At 64.1% G+C, this 15,171-nt stretch overlaps 2 protein-coding genes across 5 annotated transcripts; both read left to right on the top strand.

Annotated features, from left to right (window-relative positions):
• Positions 1-512: 512 nt before the first annotated feature.
• Positions 513-5,863, top strand: TRIM17 (tripartite motif containing 17). The gene is made up of 6 exons (XM_045886131.3): positions 513-1,073; positions 1,867-1,962; positions 2,333-2,563; positions 4,662-4,684; positions 4,776-4,876; positions 5,226-5,863. Exons 1-6 carry the CDS (start codon positions 645-647, stop codon positions 5,771-5,773), a joined length of 1,428 nt encoding a protein of 475 aa, XP_045742087.1. The 5' UTR covers positions 513-644; the 3' UTR covers positions 5,774-5,863.
• Positions 5,864-6,786: 923 nt separating this feature from the next.
• Positions 6,787-14,780, top strand: TRIM11 (tripartite motif containing 11). 4 transcript variants are annotated; one of them, XM_064595688.1, is made up of 6 exons: positions 6,787-7,489; positions 9,430-9,525; positions 9,746-9,973; positions 12,661-12,782; positions 12,870-12,970; positions 13,431-14,780. In XM_064595688.1, the coding sequence occupies exons 1-6, from the start codon at positions 7,082-7,084 to the stop codon at positions 13,976-13,978; spliced, it is 1,503 nt and encodes a 500-aa protein (XP_064451758.1). In that variant the 5' UTR covers positions 6,787-7,081; the 3' UTR covers positions 13,979-14,780. The 4 variants fall into 4 exon arrangements, with proteins under 4 accessions (XP_064451758.1, XP_045745939.1, XP_045745929.1 ...); XM_045889983.2 differs by having other exon boundaries at positions 9,743-9,973; positions 12,760-12,782; XM_045889973.2 differs by having other exon boundaries at positions 9,743-9,973.
• Positions 14,781-15,171: the final 391 nt, after the last annotated feature.

The raw sequence follows: 15,171 nt of genomic DNA, 5'->3' as shown, positions 1-15,171 counted from the left end.
GTGCACGTGCCCTGTGCATGTGTGTACGTGTGCATACTGTGTGTGCATGTGCTCTTGCCCTGTGCATGTGTGTATGTGTGCATGTGTGTATACCGTGAGTGCATGTGCTCGTTCCCTGTGCATGTGGGCAGTCTTTGGGTGAGTGCACGTGTGCATACCGTGTGTGTGCGCCTAGTGTGTGTGTGTTCCTGCAGTTGCACCTGCGTTCGTGTGTCTATGTTCTGGGCATGTATGCACACTACACCTTGTCAAGGAAGACCACAGCCGGTCCATAGTTAGAACGGTAGAAACACTTTGTTCAGGGTTATTGCAATAGGGGGAAAGAGATCCCCGCAGAGAACTGGGTCATGTCAACATAGGGGGCACAAGTCAGGATTTATGGCCAAAGACCAGAGGGGTGGGGGGGTGGGTCAGTGATGGAAAATCATGAAGAGGTGCCATGGGGAGGGGGATTCTTGCCAGACTGGCCTAACAGGATTCTTGCTCTAGACAGGTCAGTGGGGGACTGAGAACTAGGTCAGACATCATATTGGGGGGCACTCTAAACCAGCTTAGCATGATTCTCCCTAACGTGGGTGGGGCCAGCCAAAGACAGAGTCCCTGGAGGAGGGTGTGAGGGACATTGTATTCCTTCCCCAGGAGACATGGATGCCTTGGAACTTGCCAGAAAGCTGCAGGAGGAGGCCACATGCTCCATCTGCCTTGACTACTTCACAGATCCCGTGATGACCGCCTGTGGCCACAACTTCTGCCGCGAGTGCATCCGGCTAACCTGGGAGAAGGTCAAAGGCAGGAAAGGGGGCAGGAAGCGGAGGGGCTCCTTCCCCTGCCCCGAGTGCCGCGAGCTGTCCCCCCAGAGGAACTTGCGGCCCAACCGCCTGCTGACCAAGGTGGCCGAGATGGCGCGGCGGCACCCAGCCTTGCAGAGCCAGGACCTCTGCAGGGTGCACCAGGAGCTGCTCAAACTCTTCTGTGAGGACGACCAGAGCCCCATCTGTGTTGTCTGCAGGGAGTCCCGGGCGCACCGGCCCCACAGGGTGGTCCCCATCGAGGAGGCCGTGCAGGAGTACAAGGTGGGTCCAGGGCTGGGGGCAGGGGAATGCAGGAGGGGGCAAGTGCACGCGTTAGAAGGCAGGCAGGAGGACGGCTACCATAACCAACAGCCCAAGTGTGGGACCGCGTGGTGAGTGTCTGCGCGGGCCCACGACCACGTGGGCAGCCAGGCCATGGTTATTCGGGAGTCTAGGCTGAAGAAGGCCCTCCCCAGGTCCATCCAGTCAGGGCTCCAGCACCGTTGGGGAAGAGAGCGCATCCTGGTTCCTGGGGGCAGTCTTTGCCCTGTGTCCTCACTGGGCGGGAGGCTCAAGGGCACTAATCCCATTCCTGGGGCTCCACCCTCGTGGCCTCATCACCCCCCCCGCCCCGGTCCTCACACCATGGTGCTGGGGTTAGGATTCAGCTCATGAGCTTGGGAGGACACATGCAAACCACAGCAGGCAGTGAATACAGGGAAACTCATGGCTGAGAAGGGGCATTAGTGCAGATGCATCTTGGCGCCCACGGTCCTTCTTCCTATTCGGCCATAAGACTTCCCAGGAGAGGGGATTCAGGGCACCTCTCACTTCTCAGAAGTTTGGGTGCTCATTCAGAAAAGGGGAGCCCTGGGAAGGTGTCTTTCTGCCACTGTTCCTTCTCGATTGGTTCCAGCCCAAAATAACTGTTGCAAAGGGGCACGTTTTGGGTGGCGTGTGTCCACCCCCAGCACCCCCTCACGGTGTTCTTTGGGGGTGCAGCTTCAGGGGATGCCGTCCAGATGCTAGGGTGTGAGGGGCCCTGATCCCACATCCTGCTGTCTGTGTCCCACAGTTGAAGTTGGAGGCGGACATGGGGTACCTTCGGGAGGAGATGATGAAGACGGGGAAGCTGCAGGCCAGGGAGAAACAGACCTTGGCCGAGTGGCAGGCAGGTGCTGGGGGCTGGGGTGTGCACGCACAGCAGCCTCGTGGGGTGGGGGGTGGGGGGAGATCGCTGTCCTGTGTGGATGAGACGCACCCAGAGCTCGGAGGCCCCACTAGAATCGGGATCTGGGACATGCGCTCGGCCCAGGCTGGCTGCGGCACGGACACGGGACCAAGGGTCCACTGCATACCCTGCCCGGTACCCCAGACCTCCCACCCCTCCAGGGACGGCTCATTTTCTGGGGGTCGTCGGCGCCCTGGGGTGGAGGGCTGCCAGCATCCCAGCTGGTGGGTGCAGCTGGCCAGGAAGAGAGTGGACCCCTGGGGCACCAGGTCCCCAGGAGGTTCCTCACACCCGCCCCCCACCCCCGCAGGTGAAGGTGAATGAGCACAAGCAGCGCATCCAGCTGGAGTTTGAGAAGATGGGCCTCCTCCTGCTGGAGAAGGAGCAGGGCCTCCTACAGGCCCTGAAGCAGGAGGAGGACGAGGTAGTGGCTAGGCTGCGGGAGAGCGCGGCCACACTGGAGAGGCGGAGCCACGCCCTGGAGAGGCTCCTGCTGCCACTGGAAGACAGGGAGGAGCACACGCCCCTGCAGATGCTGCAGGTGAGGCAGGCGCCCTGCTCACCTGGCCCGGAGTGGGGGGGGAGCCCTCAGCACCCCTGCACACCTGGCTGGGGGTGGGGAGCCCTCAGCACCCCTGCACACCTGGCCGGAGGTGGGGAGCCCTCAGCACCCCTGCTCACCTGGCTGGTGGGGGAGGGGAGCCCTCAGCACCCCTGCACACCTGGCTGGCGGGGAAGGGGAGCCCTCAGCACCCCTGCACACCTGGCTGGCGGGGAAGGGGAGCCCTCAGCACCCCTGCTCACCTGGCAGTGGAGGGGAGCCCTCAGCACCCCTGCACACCTGGCCAGGGGTGGGGAACCCTCAGCACCCCTGCTCACCTGTTTGTAGGGAGCCCTCAGCACCCCTGCACACCTGGCTGGTGGGGGAGGGGAGCCCTCAGCACCCCTTCTCACCTGGCTGGCGGGGAAGGGGAGCCCTCACACCCCTGCTCACCTGGCAGTGGAGGGGAGCCCTCAGCACCCCTGCACACCTGGCCAGGGGTGGGGAACCCTCAGCACCCCTGCTCACCTGTTTGTAGGGAGCCCTCAGCACCCCTGCACACCTGGCTGGGGGTGGGGAGCCCTCAGCACCCCTGCTCACCTGGCCGGTGGGGGGAGCCCTCAGCACCCCTGCACACCTGGCCGGTGGGGAGAGCCCTCAGCACCCCTGCACACCTGGCCGGGGGTGGGGAGCCCTCAGCACCCCTGCTCACCTGGCCAGGGGGGGAGCCCTCAGCACCCCTGCCCACCTGGCAGTGGAGGGGAGCCCTCAGCACCCCTGCTCACTTGGCAGTGGAGGGGAGCCCTCAGCACCCCTGCACACCTGGCCAGGGGTGGGGAACCCTCAGCACCCCTGCTCACCTGTTTGTAGGGAGACCTCAGCACCCCTGCACACCTGGCCGGTGGGGGGAGCCCTCAGCACCCCTGCACACCTGGCCGGTGGTGGGGAGCCCTCACACCCCTGCTCACCTGGCTGGTGGGGGAGGAGCTCAGGCCCAGGTGTGCTCAGGGCCAGGTGACTGCAGAACAAATATAAACAGGGAAGGCCTTGACTCAGTCAGCTGCGGCTGCGTAACAAAGACCACAGGCCTGAGGCTCCAACAACACGTGTACTGTCTCCCCGTCCTGGGGGCTGGGAGTCTGAGCTCCAGGTGTGGGCGGGGCTAGTTCCTCCCAAGGCCTCCTTCCTCCCTGCGTCCTCACAGGGCCGTCCCTCTGTGTGTTGTGTCCTAAACCCTGCTTCCTGCAAGGACTCCGATCTGCTGGGATCAGGGCCCACCCTAGTCACCTCACTTTACCGTAACCCCCTCTGTAAAGACCCCATCTCCAAATACAGCCACCTTCTGGGGCCCTAGGGGCTGGGGCCCCGGCGTATGCATTTGGAGGACAGTCTGCCCAGGCCCCAGGCCCGCAGACTGTGTCCCTTCCCTTCCTAGCCCAGGGTGGTGATGGGGGGTGAGGGCTCACTGGCCCGGCGAGGCCCTGACAGCGGGGGGTGACGGTGGCTGACAGGTGGGAAAGTTGTCAAGCTCAGGGATCCACAGCAACAGCTTAGATTCCACACACGCACAGGCGTGTTGAGACACCAGAGGCAGATGCTGCCGCGCTGGACATCCTGCCTGCCTGGGTCGGTCCCAGGGCTTGTCTGTCGTCCTGAGCTCCCGTGGGCTTTGGGCCCAGGGAGCCACCTGCTGCAGACAAGTTAGACAGTTGCCCAAACTTTGGGGAACGTTTTGTCTTCCATTAGAAAGTGGCTGGTCTGCAAGCTAATAGGCAGACGTCTGAAGCACAAAAGGCCCCATTCGATGGTCACCAGTCACGTCCCCCCATCGCCACCGCCGCCCCACACCTTCATCACCCCTCGTGAGCAGGACAGCTTCCAGCATCCTCAGTTCCAGGGGGAGGGCAGGGGGCCCAGTGGCCAGAGGTGGAGGATTCCTGTGCGTGGCCACGGCAGGGTGGCACTCTGGAAAGTGGGTACGGGGCCCCAGGAGAACATCATAAAGCCCTTCTAGCTCTGCAGACCGGAAATGCAGCCATGACGCCCCACATTCCTCACGAGGCCTTGCCCATTTCCCTCCCCGCTCCCTGTCTCACAGGACATGAAGGAGCTCCTGAGCAGGTACGTGGCCACCTGCGGGGGAGGCAGTGATGGGCGCAGGGAGGGCTCCGCGTGGGGCCAGAGGGGACAGTGAGACCTGTGTCCACTGGAGGAAGAACAGCCTGAGTATTCAGTACCCGGAGGCCACCCCTACTGTGCTGAGGACGGTCTGCAGGGTCCCCGGGCAGATAGAGGTGCTCAAGAGCTTTCAAGGTAAGCAGGGGCCCCGGTGCTCTCGGCTACTCCCCGCCCCGCTCCTAGTCACTCAGCGTGAGCCGCCAGTTGGGGCGACTGTTCCGTAATGGCCAGTCACGCTCTGGGCCCTGAGCTTCTGCTCCAGGGCCATGCTCTCCATTCTATTCCTACGGGGACACAGATGGAGACGCCCAAACGGCCCCCTGACCCCCATCTCCTTAGCACCACTAATATGGACAGGTGGGGTAGGGACCCACGCAGGGACCCAGGCTCACAGCTGGACTCAGCCTTGGGGAGGCCTAGGGGATGGCCAGGGATGGCAGGGATGATCCGGCCCCTTTCCCCATGGCCCCGGGCCTGTCTGCAGAGGATGTGGTGCCCGACCCCACCACCGCTTACCCCTACCTCCTCCTGTACGAGAGCCGCCTGAGGCGCTACCTGACTGCCCCACTGGAGGGCGTGCCCCACAGCAAGGACAGATTCCTGGCCTACCCCTGTGCCGTGGGCCGGGAGACCTTCTCCGCGGGAAGGCACTACTGGGAGGTGGGCATAAACCTCACCGGTGACGCACTCTGGGCGCTGGGCGTGTGCAGGGACAACGTGAGCCGCAGGGACAGGGTCCCCAAGTCCCCTGAAAACGGGTTCTGGGTGGTGCAGCTGTGCAAGGGAAAGAAGTACCTGCCGGTCACATCCGCCCCGGCCCCTGTCACGCTGGCCGAGCCCCCCAGCCACGTAGGGGTCTTCCTGGACTTCGAGGCAGGGGACGTGTCCTTCTACAACCTGAAGGACGGGTCCCACCTACACACCTACACCCAGCCTGAATTCTCCGGCCCCCTGCAACCCTTCTTCTGCCTCGGGGCCCCCAAATCAGGCCAGATGGTCATCTCTACAGTGACCTTGTGGGTGAAGGGATAGGGGCAGAGGCTGGGGCGGTGCGGGCGGCCCTGGTTTCCCGGGAAGGTGAGGTGGCCCAGCTCAGCACAGGCCACCTGCCAGGCTTACCTCTGGCGGTTTCACAAAGATGAAATATCCTGATTAAAGCAGTTAAATGTTAAGAGGCTATATTCACACGTGTTTCATAAAGGAAACTCTGAAAAGCCGCAGAGTTTCCTAGTGGACCGATTCTGAGTAAGGACATCCAGTACCAGGCGCGGTGTGGCGTGCTTGCCTTTAAAGCTGTCCCTGGGATACCCGCGCCCACCTAGGGATGGAGCCCGCGCACTGGCTCTGCTGACTTCGGGTTGTTCTACGTAGAGCCGCGGCCTCCAGGGTCCACCTGCTCTGTCTTCCATACATTCCATGTTTGCACCTTGCGCGGGTGTGTGTGTGTGGGGGGGGTGATGGGAAAACGAAACTTTCCACACTGATCCCTAAAAACCTCAAGGGAGGTTAAGCTGCACAAGCCGGGGCGCAATTCAGAGTAAGGGTCCTGGGTGGGAGAGACTCCTCTCCACCCGCCGTTCTCTGCAGTTTCAGGCGCATTCACAACCCTGCGGCCGCCGGGCACCCCAGAATCCCACTCAGTGTATGCCTTCCCCACGCAGCCCAGAGCGCCCGCAGGCCGAGCCCCTCCCTCCACGCATCCCGATCGTGCCCGGCCCAGGGGCGCACGGGGCACGGCTTGGGGCTCGCCGCCGCAGCCTCAGGCCCCCCTCGTCCTCGCAGTCGCTGTGCTGGGCGGGGAACCCGGCGAACGTGCGGGGCGCCCCGATGGCCCGGGTCCTGCAACCGGTTGGGACGCGAGGGAGCAGTGACCCGGAGCTACGAGCGCGCGCGCAGGCAGGGGCAGCGCCGCCGCGAGGTCACCGGGTGAACAGCCTCCAACTCTGTCCCGCCCGCGGGCCGCGTGACAGGCCGCGGCCAATCCGAGGCTAAAGCGGGTTGTTCCAAAGGAGGAAAAAAAAAAAAAAAACCAGCTGCTTCCTGCTTCCGCCGCGGCTCCTCTTCCTGTCCGCGTCGGGGAGCCCTGCGCCCCGCGTCCCGGGAGCCCTGCGCCCTGCGCCCCGCGTCCCCGGAGCCCTGAGTCCCGAGTCCCCCGGTGCCCTGAACCTCGCGACCTCAGGTGGCCTGAACCCCGCGTCCCCCGGGACCCCCGCGTGCCCGGCGCCCTGCGCCACGCGTCTCCGGAGCCCCCGCGTCCCCGCGCGCTCTCCAGAGTCCCGGCGGCGGAGGCCACCGCCCGACCCGGCGGAGAGCGCCGCCTTCCTCCGCCCCACCGGCGCCATGGCCGCCCCCGACCTGTCCACCAACCTCCAGGAGGAGGCCACCTGCGCCATCTGCCTTGACTACTTCACGGACCCGGTGATGACCGACTGCGGCCACAACTTCTGCCGCGAGTGCATCCGGCGCTGCTGGGGCCAGCCCGAGGGCCCGTACGCCTGCCCCGAGTGCCGCGAGCTGTCCCCGCAGAGGAACCTGCGGCCCAACCGCCCGCTCGCCAAGATGGCCGAGATGGCGCGGCGCCTGCACCCGCCGTCGCCCGTCCCGCAGGGCGTGTGCGCCGCGCACCGCGAGCCGCTGGCCGCCTTCTGCGGCGACGAGCTGCGCCTGCTGTGCGCGGCCTGCGAGCGCTCGGGGGAGCACTGGACGCACCGCGTGCGCCCGCTGCAGGACGCGGCCGACGACCTCAAGGTGCGGGGCGGGGCCTGGCCGGAGGCCCGGGGTGGGGGGGGCGCACAGAGGGTGTGCGGGCAGCCAGTCCCAAACCCGCACCCTCCTGGGGCTGGGCCACCAGCCCGGAGGTCGGGGAGAGGCGTGCTCTCTGGGAGGCGCAGGCCCTGCTAGGACTTCCCACGGTGGGAGTCTGGAGGGACCGGGCAGGTGTGACTGACCATTGGCGGGGATGGAGCTCAGAGCAGGAGAAAGCAGGAGCAGAACCTTAGAGGTAGCTGGTGTCGGAGGGAGGTAGCCAGACAAGGCCTCAGCCCTCAGAGGGTTGCGGGCAAGGCTGGGCTGTGGGAAGTCAGCCAGGCCAGGATGGGTGGAGGACAGAGCCATTGCCCTGGGGGTCAGGTGCCAGGGTTGCTGCGGCCATCAGGCTTGGTGAGTGGGATACTTGGGGCCACTTCTGCCATCCGACATGCCAGGGGTTAGCCCCGCTTTGACTAGGCTGAGATGCCTCCATCTGTTCTGGAAATGCATGTCTTTAAAACCCAAACCAACCCTCACCCCACTGCTGAGAGCCTCGGGGCAAACACTCCCCTGGCTGCTGTCGCCTGCATTGCTCACCGGACGAACCGAGGTATGGAGTGCCTGGGTGGCGCCCTTCCAGCTTTGTGAATGTGGTTTGCATTTGCTCCTGGCCAGGAGCGTGTGTGTGCTGGGTGCTCCGGGGACATGGTTTGGCAATTGAGTCAATGCTTGGCCACTTTGTCGCTGTTACAGAGCAAGCTCTGGGACACAGAACAAACTGGTACCCGATCTGCATCAATGGACTCGTTGTGACAGATCTCTGTAGTCTTGCTTACGATTCCAGGGCACAACACACGTGCGGGATACCCCACCCTCTGTGTTAGCCCAGCAAGTGCGCACTCCTGTCACGAGCGGAAGGTGATCATGAGGGCAGAGAGTGACCAGCAGCTCTCCAGAGGCACCTCCCAGCTGGCCCGATACAGACCCTTGGGACAGCACTTACCCCTTCCTGTTGTAGGGGAGACAAAACCTTTTTCTCTAACCTGTTAGGTTATCCGCACGGGGCTTGCAAATTAACCCAACAAAGGCAGAGTAACAAGTGAAAAGACGTACATTTTATTAGTCTTTTCAATCTCATAGACACAAGGGGCTTCGCAGAGAAGAAGTGAAAGACCCAGTTAGACTGAGTTTTTGTTCCCTGTTAACGTCGAATAATAAACTGGGGAGCAGGGGCTAGAGAAAGGAAAGGGGATTTGGGCTTCTAGCGCCAGGAAGACCTAAGGACTTGGGGCGGGGGGAGACTGATGGAAGATCAGGGTTATCCGAGTAAAAAAGTCTGTTCAGGCAGACTCATCTGTGACAAAGAGTCATCTGTGCTGAGTGCTCTCCCCTTCCTGGTACAGACAGGGAGGCAGAAAGGAGGAGGGCAGAGGGCCCTTCCTATGACGTCCCTGTGTCCAAAGTGGCCTACTCTGGGGTGGCACATGCCAACCCCTTCACGGTGCTGATGCCTCGCTGGTCTTGGTGCTGGGGATGCCCAGCAAACTGCCTTTACCTGCCCCCCCGGGCGGGCTGTGCCTGATATTCGCCTACCCTGGGGTGCTGGGTCGCGAAAGCACCACCTCCCCGGCCTGGGTCCAGCTGGAAGTCGGACGGAGCCTCTAGTCAGGCAGAGCTGCGCCGGCTAGGGGCCTACAGAGAGCCCAGGGCAGGCATGGAGAAGTAAGGGGGCCGGGATTGGGGGAGGTCAGGACACGACGTTCCGGCAAGGGGCCTGGGTGTCCGGGCTGTGCCCTGGCTGGCTAACTTGAGGTTGTCGGCCGGTCATGCCCACGACTGTGGTTCCTGCCAGCCGACTTCAGGCTCTGCGGGCTTGACGTTGACGGGAGCAGGGCCCGGGCCCACACAGCAAAGGTCACTGTGGTCTCGCTTTCCCGCAGGGGAAGCTGGAGAAGTCCCTGGAGCATCTGCGGAAGCAAATGGAGGATGCACTGCTGTTCCAGGCGCAGGCTGAGGAGACCTGTGCCTTGTGGCAGGCAGGTGGCCCAGAGCCCGAGGTCGCGGGCGGGGAGCGGCCGGCACCCGAGCCCCCGCGGGGGGACACTGCGGCCCTCGGCGCCGCGCAGCTCGCGAGGCGGGAGCCCTGTTGCAGACCCTGCGGAAACCCCGCGTCGGGGCTGAGGGCGGGGGCGGGGCGGGGGCGCGGGGCGCGGGTGGGGCAGGCCCTCAGCTGTGCTGTCCGCCCGCCCGCAGAAGATGGTGGAGAGCCAGCGGCAGAACGTGCTGGCGGAGTTCGAGCGGCTGCGCCGGCTGCTTGCGGAGGACGAGCGGCGTCTGCTGCGCAGGCTGGAGGACGAGGAGCTGGAGGTGCTGCCCCCGCTGCGGGACAGCGCGGCCCGCCTGGGGCAGCAGAGCGCCCAGCTGGCCCAGCTCATCGCTGAGCTGGAGGGGCGCTGCCAGCTGCCGGCGCTGGGGTTGCTGCAGGTGAGCCGCGCCGCGCGCCTGCACGCGCGTGCCCGTGAAAGGCGGGGGCGGGCCCGCCAGGGCAGGTACCCCTCGTGGGTCTTGCGCAGTGGACACAGGTCCCGAGCCCCGCCAGCAGTTCGCGGGCCGCTCCTGGAGCCCGTTCGCGCTCGGGCCGGCCTGCGTGGCGGGTGGCATCCAGGGTCCATGGGTCACCAGGCTGGTTCCAAAGGTCCGGGTCCACTGTGTGGAGGAGAAAGCCTGGCAGGTGTCCCGTCGGAGCCCTGCATCAGCCCCGTGTCACCCGGACACTCGGCCTGGCTCCTGACCCCTGGCCCCAGGCGGGAGTGAGGACGCTATGCGCTGTGTGCGCATCCCAGGGCGCTTCCCGCGGGGGGTGGCCCTCCTGAGTCCCAGAGCTGAGCGGACCTCCAGGGACCAGGCAGAGGCTCTTGACGGCCCTCCTGGGGTTTGACCTTGGTCCTTCCACCGCTGCTGAGACCTCGGGTGGTTTCCGGCCTGGGAAACAGGAAGAACCCCAGGCGGGTGTCTGGGGGGGAGTGAGGGAAGTCGGCAGAAGTAGGCTGTGGTCACTGAGGTGGGGTCTGGGTGGCCAGCCAAGGAGGTCAGGGGAAGTGAATGGTGCTGGAGAAGCCAGAGGAAGTGGAGGTTCTGGAAAGAGGAGGGGTCAGCCCCAGAAGTGAGATGAGAACCCCAGGTCTGTATGAAACGTGGTTTGGGGTCTCAGCTTAGATGTCCCAGTGTGTGGGACATCTGCACTCTTGGATTTCATACTAAAAGTGACCACCTGTGCCCCCTCTGCGCCTCCCTGCTGCCATCTGCTCGCCACTGCCCCCTACCTGCTTCCCACTGCCCTCACCCCTACCTGCTCACCGGTGCTGACCTGGGGTCTTTGCCTGGGTGGCCAGCTATAGGGAAGAGCCCCCCTCCCCCCTCCCCCAGCCTCAGGGCTTCCCTGAGCACAGGGGGTAGGGGTGGGGTCTGCTGCGTGGAGGCTTCCCCAGCACAGGGGGTAGGGGTGGGGTCTGCTGCGTGGAGGCGCAGGACAGCAACCCCGGGCAGTCCCCCCCCCCCCCCCCCAGTTTACTGGTGTCAATAAGGGAGGTCAGGTGTGCCCGCACCATCGGACCTCAGTGTTCGGTGGAGGCCCACCCACCACAGGGAGTGGCCAGGTCAGGTTCTGGCACCTGGGGTGGGCAGGGGATGTGCCCTCACAGACAGAGGAAGTGAGGGTTTGGGTGACATCAGGAGGCCACACCCTGGGTCCCAGCTTCCCTTCCAGGCTTGCCGTGTAGCCGTCCTGTGTAGGTGCAGAGCCTTTTCCTAAAGGAACATGTGTCTCCCAAGGGGCCAGGTGGTGTACATGGAGGCCAACCCCTTTCCTTAAGGTTAAGACCCCTGCAGGACCCTCAGGGCAGGGAGGGTCTTGTGTGGTGTGTCCACACATACTGTTCCTGAGTGGGTTGGCCTGTGACAACCAGGACTATCCCCTTCACTTCCCAGTGCCCCGGAGTGGGCCACCCACCCCGCGAAACTACCAAGGACAGGCTCTTTCTGCTTTGCCTGCTGCCCACACCAAGCTCCTTGTGCCCCAGGCCCTTTGCACATGTCTCTTCCAGTCCTGCACTGTCCCCCTCACTGTATCTTCAGAAACCTACAGTCTCCCTTTTCCTTTGAGGCCTTATGTGTCTTGTCGTACCCTCCCGCCAACCAACCCACACACAGACCATCACTCGTGTGTGTGCAGATCTCCCACCTCGAGGGAAACCCTCTATAGGCACCATGTCTTACTTACCTCTGCACCCCTGATGGTTGGTGCGTGGTTAGAATCTACACGGGTGGGCCGGGCAGGTACCTGCTGTTCTCGGGGGTTGTTCTAAAAAGACCAGAGACTTCCCATCAATAGCCAGTGTTCTAAGTAATTGAATGTCCCAGTCAGCTCGGGCTGCTAACAAATACCACGGGCTGGGAGGTTTAAACAACACACATTTATTGTGTCCCTGTCCTGGGGACGAGAAGTCACAGATCCGGGCGTGAGTGGGGCTGGTTCCTCCGAGGCCTCTCTCCTGCCCGTGTCCTCACGTGGTCGGCGGCATGTGTATCTGTTCCTTGATCCCCTCTTCCGGTAAGGACTCCAGTCATGCGGGATCCGGGACTACCCTAGTGACCTCCTTATACCTTAACCACCTCTGTAAAGACCCCATCTCCAAATACAGCCTCATTCTGAGTTCCTGGGGGTTGAGTCTCCAACATTTTGATGCGAGGGACACGGTTAGTTTGTGATGCTGAGTGAAATGCTTGTATGTGTCATTATGGGAGAGCAGAACATCCAAGTGGAGAGGCCTCACCTGGAAGGTGGGTGTGTCACGGTCTCCGGGAGGGCAGGCGGGCATGTGCGTGGGACCAGGCACCAGGGAGCCCTGGGAGGCGGGAAGCGCTGGGCCAACACAGGCATGGCTCCCCGCTGGGGGGCCGGGTCCCCGCCCGCCTGTCCCACCACCCAGGGGTGCTGGGGACTCGGTGGGTGAGCCGGTAGCTGAGGCGCTGTATCCTCCGAGTGTGCTGGGGGAGTGAGGGCAGGTCTGCAGGGCTGGCCGTGCCCAGAGGCTTTCAAGGGTCCCCGTGTCTGAGCTGCATGGGGGGACAGCCCGTGCGTGGGTTCTCATCACGTGTGTGTGTGTCTGCAGAGCGGGCAGCACAAGGGTTTGGGGGCACTGTTGGCCGGGACGTGGGGAGGATCAGAGGATCGGGGACAGGCGCTGATGCCGCGTGTGTCTCTCCCACAGGACATCAGGGACACCCTGCGCAGGTAGGAGCCGCGGCCTCTCCCCGGGGAAGGTGGGCGGGGCGCAGGGTGGGGCTGCCCTGGGGCGTGACGCCTGCACCACCCCTGCAGGGTCCAGGATGTGAAGCTGCAGCCGCCTGAGGTGGTACCCATGGAGATGAGGACGGTGTGCAGGGTTCCGGGGCTGGTGGAGGCCCTGCGCAGATTCCGAGGTGCGTGCCGTGTGGTCCCGAGCGCCTGTGCGCTTGCGGGGCCCGGGTGGGTCTGCGGTAGGAGTGAACCTAGGTTCCCGGTTCACAGAAACCCCCCTGGGGGGAGGGGCTGTGGGCTGACGCGTGCAGGGATAGCGGAGGTGAGACCCGACCCCCCGCCCGCTGGGGTCCAAGAGGTGCCGGAGCGCCTGCGTGCGCCCCAGGCGTGGGGAGTGCCGCGCGCTCCAGGAACTGAAAGGTGTGGAAAGATGGCTGTAGGAAGCCCCTGGGGTTTCTTCTGTCCTCTAAAGGAGGGCGCATCGCAAGGGAGCACGGACCACTTTCTAGAACGTTCCCAGTTGCGGGGGCAAGCCGGTAGGTGATTTTTTCAGACAGAGCATCATGCGGCATGCTCAGCGCGCAGGCAGGGGTGCACGGGCAGGCCTGCAGACTCACGGGGCGACCTCTGCTCCGTCTGCAGGGGACGTGACCCTGGACCCCGACACCGCCAACCCCGAGCTGGTCCTGTCGGAAGACAGGAAGAGCGTGCGGCGGGGGGATCTGCGGCAGGCCCTGCCCGACAGCCCCGAGCGGTTCGACCCCGGGCCCTGCGTGCTGGGCCGGGAGCCCCTCACCTCGGGCCGCCATTACTGGGAGGTGGAGGTGGGAGAGCGGGCCAGCTGGGCGCTGGGCGTGTGCAGGGAGAACGCCAACCGCAAGGAGAAGGGTGAGCTGTTCGCGGGCAACGGGTTCTGGATCCTGGTGTTCCTGGGCAGCTACTACAACTCCTCCGAGCGGGCCTTCGCCCCACTCCGGGACCCGCCGCGGCGCGTGGGCATCTTCCTGGACTATGAGGCCGGACACCTGTCCTTCTACAGCGCCACCGATGGCTCCCTCTTGTACGCCTTCCCCGAGACCCCCTTCTCGGGGACCCTGCGGGCCCTGTTCTCGCCTCTGTCCAGCAGCCCGACCCCCATGACCATCTGCAGGCTGAAAGGCGGGCCTGGGGACTCGCTGGCTCCCCAGTGAGGGGGCCTCCCAGCTGCTCAGGAACCTGGGTATCTCCTGCGGTCCTCTGAGCTGGGGAAGCGCTCACGGTGCCCGGTGGATGTGCAGGTGCGCACTCACTCCTGCAAGCGTGTGCCCGCGTGTGCGGGGCCGGCTTGGTCCTGCCGCCCGGGCGGAGGGCCCTGAGACACCCGCGCTCACCAGCGCCGGGCCCTGAGCCTTGCGCGCCCCCCACTCCCCGCGGCCCTGGAGCTACCCCTCCAGAAAGCTGCGGCCAGGAGGCAGCTCTAAGGCAGCTCTAAGGCCGCGCGCCCGTGTGCAGTCCGGTCCTGGAGAATGGGGGGCGGGTTGGGCTTGCCCTGCAGTAGCCAGATACCCGGTGATAGGCCAGAGGGAGCTGGGAGCAGGACACCCGAGCACCCCCTCCCCCGAGCACAGACCACTGGGGGCTCCTGGCTCCTGTTGCAGATAGAGCAGGTCCGTGGGGAGCAGGCACAGAAGCCCCCCAGTTTCCCTCCGAGCTGCCCGGAGAACCCCCAGCTGGAGTCACCCTCGCAGTTCTCTCCTCGCTGGCCTGGGGGCCTCCTGACCCCAGAACTTCGCGTACCTGGTCCCCAGTCCTTCCTGCCCTGCCTGGGGGCAGGTGAGGCCTCAGAGAGCATCCCCCACACACCTTCTGGCTACCAGAGTCTGGGATTTGTCTTTGCTTTGTTCAGACTTTGCCTCACCCTCCCTAAAGGTCTGCCCCAGCTTCTTCGTACCACTAGATTGTATTTATTGTAAGGACTGTTCTCACAGTAAATAAACTAACCGTTGTCTGTAATCCACTGTCTGCAATTGGGGGGAGGGGAGGAAATGCCGGAGAGGGGTGACACACAGGCAGGACCCCCAAGGTCAGGTTCAGGGGCGCTCTTCTGTGTGTTCATTTCACACAACGGCCTCAGGAGTTGTTTTCTTGTTTTTTCAGAGAGCCTGAAACTACTCTGCAGGCGCCATTGTGTTCAGTAGCTAAGTACTTTCCCGCGCACTTGGTTACACAATCATTCTCCCATTCTGGGGCTTTTTGCTGTATACACACACACCCCATTCCACCTTCGACAGTTCCTTCAAATTACATACACCGGAGAGTGTCCCCCCCCCCCCCCCCCCCGTGGACCTGGGTTCTGGCAGTTTCCCACCTCTCTCCAAGCAACTTCCCTCTGCCTCACTCCCTG

The sequence above is a fragment of the Mirounga angustirostris genome, unplaced genomic scaffold (assembly GCF_029215605.1).
Source record: "Mirounga angustirostris isolate CCGP_5_RB_7025 unplaced genomic scaffold, mMirAng1.0.hap1 SCAF_7, whole genome shotgun sequence".
NCBI lineage: Eukaryota > Metazoa > Chordata > Mammalia > Carnivora > Phocidae > Mirounga > Mirounga angustirostris.
The sequence above is the reverse complement of the archived record's forward strand: the minus strand, read 5'-3'. Positions and strand labels throughout refer to the sequence as shown.